The sequence below is a fragment of the Saccopteryx leptura genome, chromosome 5 (assembly GCF_036850995.1).
Source record: "Saccopteryx leptura isolate mSacLep1 chromosome 5, mSacLep1_pri_phased_curated, whole genome shotgun sequence".
Classification (NCBI taxonomy): Eukaryota; Metazoa; Chordata; class Mammalia; order Chiroptera; family Emballonuridae; genus Saccopteryx; species Saccopteryx leptura.
Window position 1 is genome coordinate 214,147,198 of NC_089507.1, and position 21,330 is coordinate 214,168,527.

The 21,330-nt window shown below is 57.6% G+C and overlaps 1 protein-coding gene across 1 annotated transcript; it reads left to right on the forward strand.

Moving 5' to 3' along the window:
* The first annotated feature begins 132 nt into the window (after window positions 1-132).
* On the forward strand, window positions 133-20,946 carry SUN5 (Sad1 and UNC84 domain containing 5). Its single transcript, XM_066387356.1, has 13 exons — window positions 133-218; window positions 959-1,017; window positions 1,236-1,313; window positions 7,619-7,685; window positions 8,596-8,657; window positions 13,885-13,934; window positions 15,177-15,211; window positions 15,784-15,892; window positions 17,208-17,286; window positions 18,106-18,221; window positions 18,749-18,916; window positions 19,436-19,522; window positions 20,806-20,946. The coding sequence occupies exons 1-13, from the start codon at window positions 133-135 to the stop codon at window positions 20,944-20,946; spliced, it is 1,137 nt and encodes a 378-aa protein (XP_066243453.1).
* The last annotated feature ends 384 nt before the right edge of the window (window positions 20,947-21,330 follow it).

A 21,330-nucleotide genomic window follows, 5' to 3' on the forward strand; every position in this document is an offset into this window, starting at 1 on the left:
GCTCCACGTGACCTTGCCAGGTTCCACAGGGTACTTCTCAGGGAACGCCAGGAGGCTGCGGCCGCGACCCCTCCCTCCTCGCCGACTCCCGGAAAGCCCCACCACCGTCCCCCGTCCCAGAGAAGGAAATCAATGCCTCGGTCCTCGAGGAGCCCCAGGGACCCGTGTGACCCCCCTGAAGAGGGGGCCCACCCCTTCAGGGACCACAGGCCCAGGAGGTGAGGAGAGCGGCCCTCCCTCTGCCTCTCTGCCCTCCCGGCGGAGGTGAGAGGGTGTTACCACCTGCACCTGACGGGTGCAGCCACTGGGGTCAGGGAGGTTTGACAGCGGCTTTCCGGCCAGCAAGGGGCGGAGCCGTCAGCCTGTCAGCCTGGGTTTTTTTGTTTGTTTGTTTGTTTTGTATTTTTCTGAAGCTGGAAACGGGGAGAGACAGTCAGACTCCCGCATGAGCCCGACCGGGATCCACCCGGCACGCCCACCAGGGGCGATGCTCTGCCCACCAGGGGGCGATGCTCTGCCCCTCCAGGGTGTCGCTCTGCCGTGACCAGAGCCACTCTAGTGCCTGGGGCAGAGGCCAAGGAGCCATCCCCAGCGCCCAGGCCATCTCTGCTCCAATGGAGCCTTGGCTGCAGAAGGGGAAGAGAGAGACAGAGAGGAAGGAGGGGGGGGTGGAGAAGCAAATGGGCGCTTCTCCTATGTGCCCTGGCCAGGAATCGAACCCAGGTCCCCCGCACGCCAGGCCGACACTCTACCGCTGAGCCAACCAGCTCCCACTGTGTGCCAGGCGCTGGCCAGGTGCGGGGAGCCCAGGGTTAGCACCGGGATTTCAGGTCAGCAGACCCGAGTCTCTCCCTGACTCCCAGCAAACTTCTTTGCAACTCACTTTCTCCGTCTGGAACATGATGGGGAGCGTTCCCTGTGGATTCTAAAACGCCACCGTGACTCTTGTCAGCCCCAGGGTCGTCCAGCGAGGCCGGAACGTCAACAGGACGACAGAGGAGTGCTTGCCAAGCATGAGTATGCAGGGAGGGGCGAGGGGAGCCCTGGGGTCTTTGGGGACGACAGCAAGGGACTGAGGCTCGGAGGTGGCAGAGGGGCAACCCCGGGTCCCCTGACAAAGGACGGGGCGTGGGGCAGGGGTGATCACCCCGAGCTCCGGGTGCTCCTCCCCGGGTGTCTGCAGACACCACGTCCCACGGGCCAGCAGTGACGTCACGGCCCCGTGTTCTCTGCAGATAATGCCTTCATGTTGCCGCTCCGTCTCAACACCACCCCATCGCCAGGCCTGACTCAGTGTATCCTGGCGTGTGTGTGTACGTATATCCTGAGGAGCCGCCTCAGGCCGAGCGACCTGGGCTGAGCCCCACGCTGGGCTGCACAGCAGCGAGGGAGCCGCAGGTCGAGCTCTGGAGGGCTTCCCATCGGAGGTGTCGGGGGTCTCATTCTGCCCAGCATCTCTCTGGTGGCTGGAAAAGCGGAGTGAGAGGGAGAATTGCATTTTGGGGGAGGAGCTGACTGCCATCCCCCCCCCCATTTTGACACCAGCCTGGCCATGGCGTCAGAACACTGTGTGTGTGTGTGGGGGGGGGGTCCTAGGAATGATCTGACGCAACTCCCCCTCACCTCCAATTGCCTACAGGTCAGCCTTCTCCTTTGGTGCTCCCTCACCCACCCCTCCACATACTCGTCCCCAAAGTCACGTGTCCAACCATCTGTCCACGTGCCTGTCTGTCATAACCTCCATGCACCCCATTAGCTCCTCCAGCCATCCCCCAAGTCATCCATTGACTCAGCCATGACTTCATTCTTTAATATTCACATCCACCCAGTCACTGGCACACCCGTGCTCGACCCTCTCTCGCATTCTCCCGTCCTCTCGGCCACCTTCCTCGTCCCCGTCTCCCACGCCACCCTCTTACCCGCTCCCCATCCACTCGTGTGCCCTCCCATCTCCTCATCCGTCCCATCTCCTACTATGGCCTCGCTCCACACTGGGTGATGCTGGGTACCCAAGATGAGCCAGACGAGGACCCTGTCCCTGAGAAGCTCCCAGTGTCCAGGAATGGGCCAGATTTGTGTGCGCTGCTCCCGTGTCACTATTAAGTATATAAACTGTCCATTGGAGGCAATACTCACCTATAGGACTCACACTAACTCCAACCTGGCCCTTGCTCGTACTGGAGCAGGGCTGCCCTGGGTTCAACAAGCAAGTCGAGGAAGTCTCCCAGCTCCAGGGTCTCCCTACAGCTCCAGGGTCTCCCCCAGGGCCCAGGGTCTCCCCCCAGCTCCAGGGTCTCCCCACAGCTCCAGGGTCACCCCCAGGCCCAGGGTCTCCCCCCAGGCCCAGAGTCTCCCCACAGCTCCAGGGTCTCCCCACAGCTCCAGGGTCTCCCCCCAGGCCCAGGGTCTCCCCACAGATCCAGGGTCTCCCCACAGCTCCAGGGTCTCCCCCCAGGTCCAGGGTCTCCCCCCAGGCCCAGGGTCTCCCCCCAGGCCCAGTGTCTCCCCACAGCTCCAGGGTCTCCCCACAGCTCCAGGGTCTCCCTACAGCTCCAGGGTCTCCCCCCAGGCCCAGGGTCACCCCCAGCTCCAGGGTCTCCCCCAAGGCCCAGCGTCTCCCCACAGCTCCAGGGTCTCCCCCCAGCTCCAGGGTCTCCCTACAGCTCCAGGGTCTCCCCCCAGGCCCAGGGTCTCCCCCCAGCTCCAGGGTCTCCCCCCAGGCCCAGGGTCTCCCCACAGCTCCAGGGTCTCCCCCCAGGCCCAGGGTCTCCCCCCAGCTCCAGGGTCTCCCCACAGCTCCAGGGTCTCCCTACAGCTCCAGGGTCTCCCCCCAGGCCCAGAGTCTCCCCCCAGCTCCAGGGTCTCCCCCCAGGCCCAGGGTCTCCCTACAGCTCCAGGGTCTCCCCCCAGGCCCAGGGTCTCCCCCCAGGCCCAGGGTCACCCCCACCTCCAGGGTCTCCCCCAAGGCCCAGCGTCTCCCCACAGCTCCAGGGTCTCCCCCCAGCTCCAGGGTCTCCCCCCAGGCCCAGGGTCTCCCTACAGCTCCAGGGTCTCCCCTCAGGCCCAGGGTCTCCCCCCAGCTCCAGGGTCTCCCCCCAGGCCCAGGGTCTCCCCACAGCTCCAGGGTCTCCCACCAGGCCCAGGGTCTCCCCACAGCTCCAGGGTCTCCCCCCAGCTCCAGGGTCTCCCCACAGCTCCAGGGTCTCCCTACAGCTTCAGGGTCTCCCCACAGCTCCAGGGTCTCCCCACAGCTCCAGGGTCTCCCCCCAGGCCCAGGGTCTCCCCCCAGCTCCAGGGTCTTCCCACAGCTCCAGGGTCTCCCTACAGCTCCAGGGTCTCCCCACAGCTCCAGGGTCTCCCCCCAGCTCCAGGGTCTCCCCCCAGGCCCAGGGTCTCCCTACAGCTCCAGGGTCTCCCCCCAGGCCCAGGGTCTCCCCACAGCTCCAGGGTCTCCCCCCAGGCCCAGGGTCTCCCCCCAGCTCCAGGGTCTTCCCACAGCTCCAGGGTCTCCCTACAGCTCCAGGGTCTCCCCACAGCTCCAGGGTCTCCCCCCAGCTCCAGGGTCTCCCCCCAGGCCCAGGGTCTCCCTACAGCTCCAGGGTCTCCCCCCAGGCCCAGGGTCTCCCCCCAGCTCCAGGGTCTCCCCACAGCTCCAGGGTCTCCCACCAGGCCCAGGGTCTCCCCACAGCTCCAGGGTCTCCCCCCAGCTCCAGGGTCTCCCCACAGCTCCAGGGTCTCCCTACAGCTTCAGGGTCTCCCCACAGCTCCAGGGTCTCCCCACAGCTCCAGGGTCTCCCCACAGCTCCAGGGTCTCCCCCCAGGCCCACGGTCTCCCTACAGCTCCAGGGTCTCCCCACAGCTCCAGGGTCTCCCTACAGCTCCAGGGTCTCCCCCCAGCTCCAGGGTCTCCCCCCAGGCCCATGGTCTCCCCCAGCTCCAGGGTCTCCCCACAGCTCCAGGGTCTCCCCCCAGGCCCATGGTCTCCCCACAGCTCCAGGGTCTCCCTACAGCTCCAGGGTCTCCCCCCAGGCCCATGGTCTCCCCCAGCTCCAGGGTCTCCCCCCAGGCCCATGGTCTCCCCACAGCTCCAGGGTCTCCCCACAGCTCCAGGGTCTCCCCCCAGGCCCATGGTCTCCCCACAGCTCCAGGGTCTCCCCACAGCTCCAGGGTCTCCCCCCAGCTCCAGGGTCTCCCTACAGCTCCAGGGTCTCCCCCCAGGCCCAGGGTCTCCCCACAGGCCCAGGGTCTCCCCCCAGCTCCAGGGTCTCCCCCCAGGCCCAGGGTCTCCCTACAGCTCCAGGGTCTCCCCCCAGCTCCAGGGTCTCCCCCCAGGCCCAGGGTCTCCCTACAGGTCCAGGGTCTCCCCCCAGCTCCAGGGTCTCCCCCCAGGCCCAGGGTCTCCCCCCAGCTCCAGGGTCTCCCCCCAGGCCCAGGGTCTCCCCCCAGCTCCAGGGTCTCCCCCCAGGCCCAGGGTCTCCCTACAGCTCCAGGGTCTCCCCCCAGCTCCAGGGTCTCCCCCCAGGCCCAGGGTCTCCCTACAGCTCCAGGGTCTCCCTACAGCTCCAGGGTCTCCCCCCAGGCCCAGGGTCTCCCCCCAGCTCCAGGGTCTCCCCCCAGGCCCAGGGTCTCCCTACAGCTCCAGGGTCTCCCCACAGCTCCAGGGTCTCCCTACAGCTCCAGGGTCTCCCCCCGGGCCCAGGGTCTCCCTACAGCTCCAGGGTCTCCCCCCGGGCCCAGGGTCTCCCTACAGCTCCAGGGTCTCCCCACAGCTCCAGGGTCTCCCTACAGCTCCAGGGTCTCCTTACAGCTCCAGGGTCTCCCTACAGCTCCAGGGTCTCCCCCCAGGCCCAGGGTCTCCCCCCCAGCTCCAGGGTCTCCCTACAGCTCCAGGGTCTCCTTACAGCTCCAGGGTCTCCCCACAGCTCCAGGGTCTCCCCCCGGGCCCAGGGTCTCCCCACAGCTCCAGGGTCTCCCTACAGCTCCAGGGTCTCCCCAGCTCCAGGGTCTCCCTACAGCTCCAGGGTCTCCCCCCAGGCCCAGGGTCTCCCCACAGCTCCAGGGTCTCCCCACAGCTCCAGGGTCTCCCCCCAGGCCCAGGGTCTCCCCACAGCTCCAGGGTCTCCCCCCAGCTCCAGGGTCTCCCCCCAGCTCCAGGGTCTCCCCACAGCTCCAGGGTCTCCCCCCAGCTCCAGGGTCTCCCTACAGCTCCAGGGTCTCCCCCCAGCTCCAGGGTCTCCCCACAGCTCCAGGGTCTCCCCACAGCTCCAGGGTCTCCCCCCAGCTCCAGGGTCTCCCTACAGCTCCAGGGTCTCCCCACAGCTCCAGGGTCTCCCCCCAGGCCCATGGTCTCCCCACAGCTCCAGGGTCTCCCTACAGCTCCAGGGTCTCCCCCCAGGCCCATGGTCTCCCCCAGCTCCAGGGTCTCCCCCCAGGCCCATGGTCTCCCCACAGCTCCAGGGTCTCCCCACAGCTCCAGGGTCTCCCCCCAGGCCCATGGTCTCCCCACAGCTCCAGGGTCTCCCCACAGCTCCAGGGTCTCCCCCCAGCTCCAGGGTCTCCCTACAGCTCCAGGGTCTCCCCCCAGGCCCAGGGTCTCCCCCCAGGCCCAGGGTCTCCCCCCAGCTCCAGGGTCTCCCCCCAGGCCCAGGGTCTCCCTACAGCTCCAGGGTCTCCCCCCAGCTCCAGGGTCTCCCCCCAGGCCCAGGGTCTCCCCCCAGCTCCAGGGTCTCCCCCCAGGCCCAGGGTCTCCCCCCAGCTCCAGGGTCTCCCCCCAGGCCCAGGGTCTCCCTACAGCTCCAGGGTCTCCCCCCAGCTCCAGGGTCTCCCCCCAGGCCCAGGGTCTCCCTACAGCTCCAGGGTCTCCCTACAGCTCCAGGGTCTCCCCCCAGGCCCAGGGTCTCCCCCCAGCTCCAGGGTCTCCCCCCAGGCCCAGGGTCTCCCTACAGCTCCAGGGTCTCCCCACAGCTCCAGGGTCTCCCTACAGCTCCAGGGTCTCCCCCCGGGCCCAGGGTCTCCCTACAGCTCCAGGGTCTCCCCCCGGGCCCAGGGTCTCCCTACAGCTCCAGGGTCTCCCCACAGCTCCAGGGTCTCCCTACAGCTCCAGGGTCTCCTTACAGCTCCAGGGTCTCCCTACAGCTCCAGGGTCTCCCCCCAGGCCCAGGGTCTCCCCCCAGCTCCAGGGTCTCCCTACAGCTCCAGGGTCTCCTTACAGCTCCAGGGTCTCCCCACAGCTCCAGGGTCTCCCCCCGGGCCCAGGGTCTCCCCACAGCTCCAGGGTCTCCCTACAGCTCCAGGGTCTCCCCAGCTCCAGGGTCTCCCTACAGCTCCAGGGTCTCCCCCCAGGCCCAGGGTCTCCCCACAGCTCCAGGGTCTCCCCACAGCTCCAGGGTCTCCCCCCAGGCCCAGGGTCTCCCCACAGCTCCAGGGTCTCCCCCCAGCTCCAGGGTCTCCCCACAGCTCCAGGGTCTCCCCACAGCTCCAGGGTCTCCCCCCAGCTCCAGGGTCTCCCTACAGCTCCAGGGTCTCCCCCCAGCTCCAGGGTCTCCCCACAGCTCCAGGGTCTCCCCACAGCTCCAGGGTCTCCCCCCAGCTCCAGGGTCTCCCTACAGCTCCAGGGTCTCCCCACAGCTCCAGGGTCTCCCCCCAGGCCCAGGGTCTCCCTACAGCTCCAGGGTCTCCCCACAGCTCCAGGGTCTCCCCCCAGCTCCAGGGTCTCCCCCCAGCTCCAGGGTCTCCCTACAGCTCCAGGGTCTCCCCCCAGGCCCAGGGTCTCCCCACAGCTCCAGGGTCTCCCTACAGCTCCAGGGTCTCCCCCCAGGCCCAGGGTCTCCCCACAGCTCCAGGGTCTCCCCCCAGGCCCAGGGTCTCCTTACAGCTCCAGGGTCTCCCCCCAGGCCCAGGGTCTCCCCACAGCTCCAGGGTCTCCCCACAGCTCCAGGGTCTCCCCCCGGGCCCAAGGTCTCCCCCCGGGCCCAGGGTCTCCCCACAGCTCCATGGTCTCCCCACAGCTTCAGGGTCTCCCCCCAGGCCCAGGGTCTCCCCACAGCTCCAGGGTCTCCCCACAGCTCCAGGGTCTCCCCCCAGCTCCAGGGTCTCCCCACAGCTCCAGGGTCTCCCTACAGCTCCAGGGTCTCCCCACAGCTCCAGGGTCTCCCCCCAGCTCCAGGGTCTCCCCCCAGCTCCAGGGTCTCCCTACAGCTCCAGGGTCTCCCCCCAGCTCCAGGGTCTCCCCACAGCTCCAGGGTCTCCCCACAGCTCCAGGGTCTCCCCCCAGGCCCAGGGTCTCCCCCCAGCTCCAAGGTCTCCCCACAGCTCCAGAGTCTCCCTACAGCTCCAGGGTCTCCCCCCCAGCTCCAGGGTCTCCCCCCCAGCTCCAGGGTCTCCCCCCAGGCCCAGGGTCTCCCCCCAGTCCCAGGGTCTCCCCACAGCTCCAAGGTCTCCCCCCAGGCCCAGGGTCTCCCCCCCCAGGCCCAGGGTCTCCCCCCAGGCCCAGGGTCTCCCCACAGCTCCAAGGTCTCCCCCCAGCTCCAAGGTCTCCCCCCCGGACCCAGGACACCCAGTAAGTAGTTGTGGAATAAGAACAAGGCAGCAACGACTCCCTGATCTTCTGTCTCCGCAGCCTGGATCACCTGCCTGGCCTGCTTCCTGAGGACTCAGGCCCACCAAGTTCTATTCAACACCTGCAGGTGGGCAGGGCAGGGGCAGATGAGGGAAGGGAGGGGGAGCTAGAAACATGCAGCTGGTGACCATGGCTGCAGCCTCGCTGGTCGGAACCTCCCTTTGATCTCCAGACCAGATAAGTGATCCCACACCTGGCTTGTATCAGATCCCCTCGCCCCAGAACCCACTGTGGCTCCCCATGGCTCCATCACCTCAGCCGGCAGCCCTCTGAAATCCTAGCCCTCCCTTTCTCTCTGGGCTGATCTCATTCTGCTTCCTGCTGTGGACCCAGTGGGCCAGCAAGGAAAGGGTTCTCCCTTCCCAGTCTTTCTACTCCGACCTGCACACCTGCGCACACGCTGTGTTTTCTACCTGGAATGCCCGTCCACCCCTTCCATGTACCCTTCCTGCCCCGGCCAGCGCCTCTGAATTCTGGAAAAGCTTTCCATCTCGTTCATTCACTCGAAGTTTCCATGCTAAATGTTTTTTTTAATGCCTACCCTGGGCTTAGCCTTGGCCCCCCACCACTCACGAGCTCCCAGTTGGGTGAGGAAGGCAGACACCGAAAACAGGTGAGACTCAGCAGTGTGAGTCTGGAGGCTGTAGGAGGAGGGGACGTGTGAGCTGAATCCAGAAGGAGGCATTCCCCAGGAGAGAAGACAGGAGAGAGCCAGTAGCATGCAGACAGAGAAAGGGAGTCATGAGGGCCTGGGGACCATGCGAGTTGATCTCTGATGGCCCCGAATGCTGGGATACCTGCTTTCAATCCTCTGTGATGCTATGGAGCCACCGAACAGGGCCGGCACCCTGGAGAAGGGGTCCCTGCCCAGGGAAGGACACGGCCTTCAGGGCGGGAAAGAGCCGAAGGCCAGGCGGCGACTGGCCAGCCTGCGCAAAGCCCTGTCTCTCTTTGATGGCTGCGTCTCTGTCTCCCAGATGCAAGCTGCTCTTCCAGAAGCTCATGGAAAAGACAGGTGTCCTGGTCCTCTGTGCTCTGGGTGCGTCTGCAGGGCCCTGCCCCCTCCTGGGTGGAGGGATCCTGGGTGGAGGGATCCCCTGCTTCGTCCATTCTGGGGAGGGCAAGAGTGAGGGCCCTGGCACTGGTTTTGTGACACTGAATGAAACACCACCCCTCTGTGAGCCTCAGTTTCCCCATCTGTCTAATTTGTGCTGCTGTGAGGATTAAATTAAATAACCAGGAAAAATTTTTTGAAAGCTAAGAAAAGCTTTTGAAACGGTAAAACTCTCCCCAAACCATGTTGTGATGATTAGTCTCTCTCTCTCTCTGGGTTTCTGTGGCTTTTATATAGCCGCCACCACCAGCTCTCCTTACCTAGTTCCCACCCACGTCACTGCTCCCACCCCCATCACTGCCCCCCCAGGTCATAGCTCCCGCATCCTAGCTCCTACCCCCATCACTGCTCCCACCCACGTCACTGCTCCCACCCACGTCACAGCTCCCGCCCCGTCACTGCTCCCACCCCCCGTCACTGCTCCCACCCACGTCACTGCTCCCACCCCCGTCACTGCTCCCGCCCCCGTCACTGCTCCCACCCACGTCATAGCTCCCACCCCGTCACTGCTCCCACCCCCGTCACTGCTCCCACCCACGTCACTGCTCCCACCCTCATCACTGCTCCCACCCACGTCACTGCTCCCACCCCCATCACTGCTCCCACCCACGTCATAGCTCCCCCGTCCTAGCTCCCACGCCCATCACTGCTCCCACCCCCGTCACTGCTCCCACCCCCGTCCTAGCTCCCACCCCCAGTCACTGCTCCCACCCCCCGTCCTAGCTCCCACCCCCAGTCACTGCTCCCACCCCCGTCACTGCTCCCACCCACGTCACTGCTCCCACCCACGTCATAGCTCCCACCCCCGTCACTGCTCCCACCCCCGTCACTGCTCCCACCCCCGTCACTGTTCCCACCCAGTCCTAGCTCCCACCCCCATCACTGCTCCCACCCCCGTCACTGCTCCCACCCACGTCACTGCTCCCACCCCCGTCACTGCTCCCACCCACGTCATAGCTCCCACCCCCGTCACTGCTCCCACCCCCGTCACTGCTCCCACCCACGTCACAGCTCCCGCCCCGTCACTGCTCCCGCCCCCGTCACTGCTCCCACCCACGTCACTGCTCCCACCCCCGTCACTGCTCCCGCCCCCGTCACTGCTCCCGCCCCTGTCACTGGTCTCACCCACGTCACTGCTCCCACCCCCGTCACTGCTCCCACCCACGTCATAGCTCCCCCGTCCTAGCTCCCACCCCCATCACTGCTCCCACCCCCGTCCTAGCTCCCACCCCCATCACTGCTCCCACCCACGTCATAGCGCCCGAGTCACAAGCCAAGGAATCTCCCTCCCCTCAGATGTAAGAGGTCGGGCTGGGGAGGGGTGGTGAAATCCTAGAAATTCCTAGAAAGCTTAACCCAACAAAAAGATTTTTTAAAATAACAGCTTTATTGAGACACAATTCACATACCACAAAGATCACCATTTTAAAGTGTTCCACTCAGTCGTTTTTGTTACATTCACAAGGTTGTGCCTTCCTCAGCACTATCAAGTTCCAGTGTCCCCCTACCCCAAAAAGCAGATCCCCAGTCACCCCGCCCCCAGACCCACACACCACGAATCTATTTTCTGTCTTCATGGATATGCCAATTCTGGACATTTCCTATATAAATGGAGTCATTCACTATGTGGTCTTTGTGGCTTCTTTAACTTACAGCTGTTTCCAGAGTTCACCCACGTTGTAGCATACAGGAGCCTGTCACTTCTCTTTAAGGCTGAATGAAAGGATGTGCCACATTTTGCTGGTCCCCTGACAGATATTACGGTGGTTCCATATCTTTGGCTATTATTAATAATGCTGCTATGAGTGTCCCTGTAAAGTTTTTGTGTGAACACGGGTCTTCAGTTCTCCTGGGTATATATCTAAGCGTAGAATTGTCGGGTCATATGGTAACCCTGTGTTTATCCAAGGAATTGCCAAACTGCTTTCTACGGTGACTGTGCCGTTTATGTTCCCAGCAGTGGCGTGTGAGGGTTTCCATTTCTCCACATCCTCGCCATCACTTTTTATTGTTTGTCTTAGTTTAGCCATCCGTGTGGATGAACAGTGGTGTCTCACTGTGGTTTTTATTTCATTTCTCTAATGATTAGTGAGTGAGTATCTTTATTGGTCATCAGTATATCTTTGTTGGAGAAATGTCTATTCAGATCTTTGCCCATTTTTTTTAAATGTTTATTTATTGATTTTAGGGAAAGAGGAAGGAAGAGAGAGAGAGAAAGAGAGAGACAGGAACATCAATCTGTTCCTGTATGTACCCAGACCAGGGATCGAACCAGCAACCTCTGTGCTTCGGGACAATGCTCCAACCAACTGAGCTATCTGGCCAGGGCCTTTGCCCATTTTTAAATTGAGCTATTGGACTTTTTAATATTAAGTTGTAAGAGTTTCTTACGTAGTCTGAATACAAGACCCTTATCGGATATATGATTTGCAAATATTTTCTCTCATTCTATTGGTTGTCTTTTTACTTTCTTTTTAAATTTTTTATTTATTGATTTTAGAGAGAGAAGAAGGGAGAGGGAGAGGGAGAGATTCATTGTCTCATTTATTTACGGATTTGTTGATTTCCATATGTGCCGCGAAGGGGGATCAAACCTATAACCTTCTTGTATCTGAACAATGCTCTAACACACTGAGCTATCCAACCAGGCTTCTTTTCACTTTCTTTTTTTTTTTTTTTTTTAGAATACTATGAATTTACATGTCCATGTTTAGAATTCACTTTTCAAAAATTCAAAGTTAACTAGAGTAGATGACTAAAATACTATGTAAAATTAATACTATTTTTTTTTTTTTTTGTATTTTTCTGAAGCTGGAAACGGGGAGAGACAGTCAGACAGACTCCCGCATGCGCCCGACCGGGATCCACCCGGCACGCCCACCAGGGGCAACGCTCTGCACACCAGGGGGCAATGCTCTGCCCCTCCGGGGCGTCGCTCTGTTGCGACCAGAGCCACTCTAGCGCCTGGGGCAGAGGCCATCTTTGCTCCAATGGAGCCTTGGCTGCGGGAGGGGAAGAGAGAGACAGAGAGGAAGGAGAGGGGGAGGGGTGGAGAAGCAGATGGGCGCTTCTCCTGTGTGCCCTGGCTGGGAATCGAACCCGGGACTTCTGCACGCCAGGCCAACGCTCTACCACTGAGCCAACCGGCCAGGGCCTTCTTTTCACTTTCTTGATAGTGTCCCTCCCTTGAAGCACAAAATTTTTTAATTTTGATGAAGTCGATTTATCTGTTTTCCTTTGTCATTTGTGTTTTTGGTGTGACAGCTAAGAAAACATTGCCTAATCCAACGCCCTGAAGATTTACTCTCATATTTTCTTCTAAGATGTTTATACTCTTAACCCTTACGTTGAGATCCACGATCCATTTCTGAGTTAATTTTTGCTTATGGTGTGAGGTAAGACTCCCAACTTCATCCTTCTGAATATAAATGTCCAGTTGTTTCAACACCATTTATTGGAAAGTATGTTTACCCCCACTGAGTTGCCTTGGCAGCCTGATTGAAAATCATTTGACCGTGAACGGAAGGATTTATTTCTGGACTCTCCGTTCTATTCCGTTGACCTCTTCTGTCTGTCTCTTTGCCGGTACTGCCCTGGATTAATTGCTATAGCTTTGTAGTAAGTTCTGAAAGCTAGAAGTATTCTTTTCAAGATCGTTTTGGCTCTTGTGAGTTCCTTATGTTTCAATATGAATTTTAGAATCAACTTTTCCATTTCTATAATAATAAAAAAAATGTCATTGGGAGTTTGATAGAGGAATCAGTGGAAAGTACTTCTCACTGTTATTAAGGTGTTAATCGTACCAAGTCTTCCAATTCATGAACATGGCTAGATTTCCATGATTGATGGATATCTCTATGGATAAGTCTTTTTTTTTTTATAAGGATTAGTTATTTTGTTTTTGTTTTGTTTTTTTTGTTTTTTTTTACAGAGGCAGAGATAGACAGGGACAGACAGACAGAAACGGAGAGAGATGAGAATCATCAATTATTCGTTTTTCGTTGCGCGTTGCGACTTCTTAGTTGTTCATTGATTGCTTTCTCATATGTGCCTTGACCACGGGCCTTCAGCAGACCGAGTAACCCCTTGCTGGAGCCAGCGACCTTGGGTCCAAGCTGATGAGCTTTTTTGCTCAAGCCAGATGAGCCCGCGCTCAAGCTGGCGACCTTGGGGTCTCGAACCTGGGTCCTTCCGCATCCCAGTCCAACGCTTTATCCACTGCGCCACCACCTGGTCAGGCTATGGATAAGTCTTTAACTTCTTTCAACAATGTTTTATAGCTTTCAGAGTGTAAACTTTGTACTGCTTTTGTTAAACTTATTCCTAAGTATTTTATTCTGTGAAATGTATTGGAAGTGAAATTGTTTTCTTCATTTTATTTTCCAGTTGTTCATTGCGAGTATTTAGAAGTAGAACTGATTTTTGCATACTGCTCTTGTATTCTGCAACCTTGCTGAGCTCATTTCTTACTTCTGCTACTGGGCAAGACACACAGTCTTGAAGACTTTAGGATTCTACATGCAAGATCATGTCATCTGCCTTTACTTCCTTTTTCTTGTCTAATGGACCTGGCTGGACCCCCCTGGACAATGTTAAATGGCAATGGCAGGAGCAGACATCCCCGTCTTGTTTCTGATCTGAGGAAGAAAGCATCCAGTCTTCGACAATGTTAACTGTGGGCTTTTATCAATGGCCTTTATCAGATCGAAGACGTTCCTTTCTATTTCTAGTTGGTTGTTTTCATTTGAACAACAAATCGGTTTTGAAGGATTTTATTAATGGCTTCAACAGTAAGATTTCAGGCAACACAGGCCTCACAAAATGTAGAGAAGAACACCCCCTTTTTCTCCTCCTTTCCAGTTATCCCCAGTAGGGTCAGGACGGGTGGGAGAGAAGAGGAGACATGGGTTATTTAATTTATGTGAGACGCCTTGCATGTATGACTTCATTCAGTCATAAAGTGGATGTTACTAGTATCCCATCTTACAGATGAAGAAACTGAGGTATAGAGATGTTAAGTAACTTCTCCCAAAGTTGCACGATGTTAGTAAGAAGCAAAGTTGGGATTTGAACCCCGATGCCCTAACTCCAGACCCTAAGCTTGTAACCTTTCATCTTAAATGGCTCGTTCTCACTCCTCCGGCCCCTGCAGGATTCTGGATGTGTTCCATGCACTTACCATCCAAAGTGGAAGTCTGGCAGGTGAGTGTGTACCCTCGGCAGCCCCACCGCCGACTGGCCTCTCCCCAGTCAATGTCACCTCTATAAGCTCCTCTCACCCTCCCCACACCTGGACCCTAATCAGTTCCTGGCTCATCCTAGCTCCAAGTCTCTGCCTTTGCCATGCCACTGACCTGGAACCCATCTGAATTTCAAAGACCAGGTGTCATATTCTCTCCTCCTGGATGCCTCCACTGTCTGTCACTCCCAGAGATCACCATCTCTTTTTTATCAAGGCCCCCCACATAAAGTGGGATGGTGAGGACAGGGAACACATTTCTCTACTCAAGGCAGTTTGTTCTGCTCCAATAAGAGGAGACCATTTGCCATGCGGTTCCTGGGGACAAAGGAGGAGGGAAGCAGTGGCCAGACCTCCCTGTCTGAGGACAGCAAAGAGTCTCAGAAGGCCTAGAGAGACAGGGGACCTGATGGGCCTGTCCCTCCTTCTTTCATTCTCTCCTTATGAGTTCTTTCATCTCCAAAATCCAGCTAATGTGTCACCTCCTCCAGAAACCCCCCAGGCAGAGGTGGTCACATTGCCCTCTCGCCTCTCACAATTTTCTGTCGTCATGACTATTTCCCTTGAAGGCAGAGCCAGGTCTTATTCATTCCAGCAATGTCTGTCTCAGGGCCAAGCACAGAGTTGCCACTACCAGCGTTGGATGACAGGATGGCCATTGGGAGTGTGAATGGAGAAATAATGGATGGGAAGGTGAAAATGATGGATGTAAGGGTTGAGGAAAATGTTGGGGGGGAGGGAATAAGTGGATAAATGAATAGAAAAGTGGATGGTTGAGAAAATGGAGAGATAGTAAGGTAGACGGAATATATGGGTGGGTAAATGGATGGATGGTTGAATGGGAGGATAGGTAGTTAGGATGATAAGTGGATGGATGGATGGGATAAATGGATTGATGAGAGGGTCACTAGGTAAGGTAAGGTTGACGGATGGCAGTGTAGATGGATGAAGACGGTTCAATAAGTGGAGTAGATGGATGGAAGAAGGTAGATGGATGGGACAGTGAGAGAGTGGAAAGGTAGATGAATGTGGATGTGGATGGATGGATGGATGGATGGATGAGTTAAAGGGTAGGTAAGTTGGATTTGAACAGATGGTAGATGAGTGAACAGATTTATGGTTGTGGAGAATGCATGAATAGAGCTCTATTGGGCCCAGATTAGACCAGCTGATGGAGACCCCTTGCTTCCTCCACACCCCACCAGGATGACAGCATAAACAGTCCACTGCAGAGCTTGAGGTAAGGAGAATCTGCTCAATAGTTCTAGTAACAGTGAAGAACCAGAGCTAGAGCCAGGACCTGGGATATAAGAACTAACTGTGGACTCTGAAGTCAGACCAACCTGGGTTTAAATCCCTGCTCCTATACTTCCTACCTCTGCTAAACTTAGACAAAATACTCTACGTCTCTGGGCCTTTGCCTTCTCATTTATGAAACGAGGCATAACACCCACCTTGCTCTGGGTAGTTATGTGTATTAAAATATAAATCCTGGCCCCTAGTTAGTGTTCACAAAAGACAACTGAGAAGAATTTTAACCAACAAGATACCACAGGGTGGTAGCATCCTTAATTGCCGATAAAACATTCAGAAATATTTGGAAAGAATGAACAGGGTTCAAGACTATTCCAAGCGGGAGAAAGAGCATGAGTCAGGTTCAGAGATAAGAACTTGGACATGTCCAGGGGTGGGCCCAGGGGAATGGGGAAACGTGAAGCTAGTTCTTAGCGGCCTGACGGGTAAGGGTGGAAACTGAGGGTGACAATAACATCACCAACCACTCAGTCCATGTTCTCACTCCTTCACGGTCAGGATGTATCAGGAGAAGGTGCGCCATCACACTGGGGAAATCCAGGATCTCCGAGGCAACATAAGCCGGCTCATCGCCAAGCTCCAGGAGATGGAAGCCATGTCAGATGAGGTGAGATGCGGGCCATTCTGCCCCCAAACACTCGACTTCTCTGAATGATGTCCTGCTTCCTATAGCCCAAGTTCAGGGGAGCACATTGCCCAATTACTTCCTGAAAAAGAGAGAAATAAGAGGTATATTTATTTCTTAAGGATGTGCATGTTTGAAAATGTCTTTATCCTGCCCTTACACTTGATTGACAGTTTGGCTGGGTATAGAATTATAGATAGGAAATAGACTTTCCTCTGAGAATTTTGAAGGAAGTTCACTGTTGTGTTTACTGTTGCTGTTGAGAAACCTAAAGGCACTTTTATTATTGGTCCTTTGAGTGTGGTCTGTTTTTCATCCATGGGAGTTTGTAGGATATTGTTTTTTAATCCTCAGTGTTCTATAGCTAACCTACTTGGAGGGTGCTGAGTATCATCAGATCTATGGATTGATGTTTTTCAATAATTTTGGAAAATTCTTAGCTATTATCTCTTAAAATACTTATGAAGTCACACAGCATCACTTCTGCCATAATCACAGGCTGATGGGGAGGGAACTTAAGTCCCACCTCTCAGTAGGAAGAGCATCAAAGTCGCCTTGAAGAAGAGCATGGAATGGGAGACCTCCTTGCAGCCATTTTTGGAAAATCTGATCCACCAAATCTGTGAAGAGTCTAATCAAAATACCATCCTGCATCTACTGAGCACCGAGTTTATCTGGCAGGAGAGTGTAGTGGCTAAGAACTACACTCCAGAACCAAACTGCCTGGCCCTCTCTCTTGCCAGCTGTGTGATCTTAGACAAGTTATCCTTTTGTGCCTCGGTATTCTCATCTATAAAATGGGGATAACAGTAACAGAGACCTCCTAGGGTTGCTGTGCAGAAATCAGAGTGAATGGATGTGATACTGGGGAGTCCTGGCACACAGTGACCCTAAGTCTAATCCTCACAACAATGGGAGGTAGACATGATTGTCGTCCCATCTTACAGATGAGAAAATCGAGACTCAGACAGGCAGTAACTAGCCCAGGTGCCACAGCAGAAAAGGTCTGTCTGACGCCAGGCTCTCCTGCCCTTAGCTTCACTGAGACTCTATCATTCCCTCATCTGACACCCCGTCACAGTGGGTCTGAGAGCACTGAGTAACCGCAGTGGGTCAGGGAGGGGCGGCTCTGTGTGGCCTGGGCTCCCTCCCAGTATAGTGACTGCGTGGTCCACAGGCAGGGGTAAGCTGTTAGGGGCAGTGTTGTGCGATTGCTGGTCACCTGGTGTGAACACACCAGTGGACCGTGACCTGTAGGAACACATCAGCACATGGCTTGTGTTCTCTGCCTCTTCAGCAAAAAATGGCCCAGAAAATAATGAAGATGATACAAGGAGACTACATTGAAAAGCCGGACTTCGCCCTGAAGTCGATAGGTAAGTGATCCCCTTCCCCACACCGCTGCCCTCAAGTTTCCACAGAAACTCTTCAGGGGGCAGATTTCATTTCTGGTCTGGTGCGCCCCCTGCTGCTGGGAGGTCAGCAGAGCTGGTCCTGCCCCGGTTGCGGGGGGGGGGGGGGGTGTAAACCAATAAAAACCAACAAAGGCCCAACGACAGGAGTTGGTGCTTCAGAAAAGTAGAGCAGGTGGCTGGGCTAGAGGGAACCTGGGTGGGGGTGGGGGGACACTTGGGTTGAAACCTGGTGACGAGGGAAACGCTCTCCAGAAAAAGGGGGGACCAACGTGAAGGGTGACCCCCTGAGAACACAGCAGGAGCAGGAGGGCACGCAGGAGGAAGTGCGATGTGGCCAGCAGGGCGGACCCGCTGCCCGGGGAGCCACCAGCTGACCCAGGCACCCTCAGGCCCAAGGGGGTGTGGGGTCGGAGGGCCTCAGCTCGCCTCCCGGGGCCAGAGGTCCCTCCTCTGGGACATGGGTGTGAGAAGAGCCGCAGTCATGGCGACGTAAGTGCTGACTCGGCTCCAGGCACTGCTGGTCAGACGTTTTGGGGTGTTAACTCACCTGCCCCTTACGACAACCCTATGAGGGAGATGCTACCTATCAGGAGCTTTGCTGCTGTTACTATGATAGTTCCCATTTCCCAGAGAAGACCACTGAGGTCCAGAGAGGGCCAGAGACTCCTCTCAAGTGCACCGGGCACAGAGTCAGTGCCCGATCGGTGAGGCTCCCCCCCACCAGGCAGAAGCCAGGACTGCTCGGCTGAGACCCCCCACACACCCCCACCTCCCACACAGGGGCCTCCATCGACTTTGAGCAAACATCCGCCACGTACGCGCACGACAAGGCTCGCTCCTACTGGAACTGGATCCGGCTGTGGAACTACGCACAGCCCCCGGACGTGATCCTCGAGGCAGGCGGTGGTCAGGGGCCTGGGGGGCGCTGCTGAGGTTGGGGGCAAGAGTGAAGGGAACAGGGCCTGCGGCAGGGTCAGGGGGCGATGCAGGAGACAGAGATGGGGCAAGGGCGGGGGGCGGAGCAAGGCGGCAGTTCATAAGGTTGGGGGAGAAGGCAGGGGCAAGTGGCAGGGGCCACTGGGGGGCTGGGCAGTAGCAGGAGACAGGCACAGGGGTAGGGGACAGCCTGCTTTAGCACTAGAAGGGCCCCCCCCCAGCCCTAAAGACTGAGGGTCAGAGAACCCTCAGGGCCCTGAGCAGACACCCATCCTCACTGAGCTGGGCTGAGGGGAAGACAAATAATACTTGCTGCCTGCAATCTGGGGGGCTTCCTGGAGTTGGTGGCGCTCAAGCCAAGCTTTGTAGACAGTCAGAATCTGGCTCATTCAGGAGGACAGCGGAAGTCTAGGGGAGCGAGGGTGGAGTGAGGAATCCGTCCTCACCGCCCACCTAGCATAACCCCCATTGCACCTGCCTCTTCCAGCCCAACGTGACGCCCGGCAACTGCTGGGCCTTCTCGGGTGACCGTGGCCAGGTGACCATCCGACTGGCCCAGAAGGTCTACCTCTCCAACCTGACCCTGCAGCATATCCCCAAGACCATCTCACTGTCAGGCAGCCTGGACACGGCCCCCAAGGACTTCGTCATCTACGTGAGCACGCCCTGGCAGGGAGCAGTGTTTACCCAAGGGGACAGCCCCAGGGTGGTGGCATTCCAGGCACTGTGGCAAACCACGCCTCTCAAGCAGGGGAGAGGGGCTGGAGAGGCTTCGTTCAGGCTGGGCACGGCCAGGGTTGGAGTCAGACTGCAGCCTTCAAGGATGGGGAGAAACAGCTACTCTATTTCAATCCAAGCTTTTCAGAACCATTTAGTCCTCAGAGACTGCTGAGCCCCATGTCACTGATAAGGACACTGAGGTCCAGAGGAAAGTAAGGTTAACACCCAAATCCTCCAAGTCAGTTAAAAGCAGAGTTAGAAGCAGACCCTCAGCCTTCTAACCCCCAGTCCAGGGCTCTTTTCTTTCCGTTACTCTGTACTGCAGCAGAATGGTTCCCAGATAGGTAGGGAGCTCCCCATCCTGGGAGGTATGCAAGTCTCCGCTGGAGGGTGGCAGCACTCTCTGAAAGTCCTGCCTGTACCTGACACTTTCTTCCTGGTTCTGAGTCCACAGGGCATGGAAGGCTCCCCCAGGGAAGAAGTGTTTCTGGGGGCGTTTCAGTTTCAGCCAGAAAACGTCATTCAGACGTTCCAGCTGCAGGTATCTACTGGACAAATCTGCCCACTGTGCACCTACTGTACGCACACTCCGTGCGGGCTTACCCCAGGGGACCGACTGGACAAATCTGCCCACTGTGCCCCTACTGTACGCACACTCCGTGCGGGCTTACCCCAGGGGACCGACTGGACAAATCTGCCCACTGTGCACCTACTGTACGCACACTCCGTGCGGGCTTACCCCAGGGGACCGACTGGACAAATCTGCCCACTGTGCACCTACTGTACGCACACTGTGTGCCAGGCTTACCCCAGGGGACCGACTGGAGAAATCTGCCCACTGTGCACCTACTGTACGCACACTGCGGGCCGGGCTTACCCCAGGGGGCCGACTGGACAAATCTGCCCACTGTGCACCTACTGTACGCACACTGCGGGCCGGGCTTACCCCAGGGGGCCTCACCTCACCTCCCAACAGTCCCAGGAGGTGCACAACTGTCCCTGACCCCCTTGCCAGAGAAGTAAACTGAGACTCAGAGAGAGGGACCCACTGCCCGGGCCAAGGGGGACCCTGAGGAGACCCATGCAGCCCCCGGCATCTCCCTCTCCCCTCGTCCACCCAGAAGCCTTCTCAGGGCAGCAGATGTTGAGCAGGAGGGGCCCATGGGGCTAGGAAGGCTGGCTTACTGTCACACTTAGTATCTCCACCTGGTCCAACCATAGTTGGGGAAACTGAGGCCTGGAGGGGCGGAGACAGAAGCAGGACAGGAAGGGTAGCTGCCGGAATGGCCCTGAGACTTGGTGAACGTCTGGGCTTGGCAGCCGACACTGGCCCAAGTCCTGACCCAACCGCAAATTCTGTGTGGTCTGGGCCATTCCCTTCCTCGCTGGGCCTCAGTTTTCCCCTCTGTAATTCCCTGGTAGGTAGGGACTGTCCAGTCTCATGCATCCACTGTGTTCCAGGCATCTTGTCTCATGCCCACAGCAACGATGGGAAGCAGATACTGCCACTCCAGTTTACAGAGGGGGATCTAAAGCCCAGAGAGGGGCGGTAGTTTACTCAGGGTCACACAGCACATATATGCCAGGGCCCCAAAGCTGGGACCCTTTTCTAATCACAGTGTGTCTGTCCTTCTGGCCTCAGTGCTTTCCATCCCAGCCCTGGCACATCGACTTGCTATGTGGCCTTGGACCTGTTCGTTCCCCTCTCTGAGCCTCAGTTTCCCCCTCCTATGAACTGGGTCCATTCATCTCCCAAACGCCCTTCTGGACAGGCACAGTGGGGGCCTAAGGGTGAACATTTCCATGTTGGTGACTCCCTTTCAGAACCAGCCCACCCGGACTTTTGGGGCCGTCAAGGTGAAGATCTCGAGCAACTGGGGGAACCCACGCTTCACCTGCCTCTACCGCGTGCGTGTGCACGGCTCTGTGACCCCCCCTAAAGAGCAGCCAGATCCCCTACCCTGAGAGAGAGTAAAGTTTATTCTTCATGCCCCAGCCCAAGTCTGTGTGGCTCTGGCTCCAAAGAATGAGCGGGGGAGGGGGCTGGCCTTTGATGTCTGACACCACAGTGAGCAATCTTTGATCATGTACTGGGTGCCCAGCCACCCTCACTCCAGCCCCCTGAGGCCCTATTTCATAGAGAGGGGACCATGAAGGCCTCCCAGCAACAAAGTGACTATCCAGAGGTCACAGCCAGCAAACGGCAGCACCGGCATTCAAACCCAGGCTGTTTCACACCTGGATGTGACCCACCTCCTTTGCTTCAAGTCAAGCTCTGCCCCTGACCCAGGTGTGACTTTGGGCATGACCCAGCCCTCTTAGAGCCTCAGTCTCCCCATCTGTACAGTG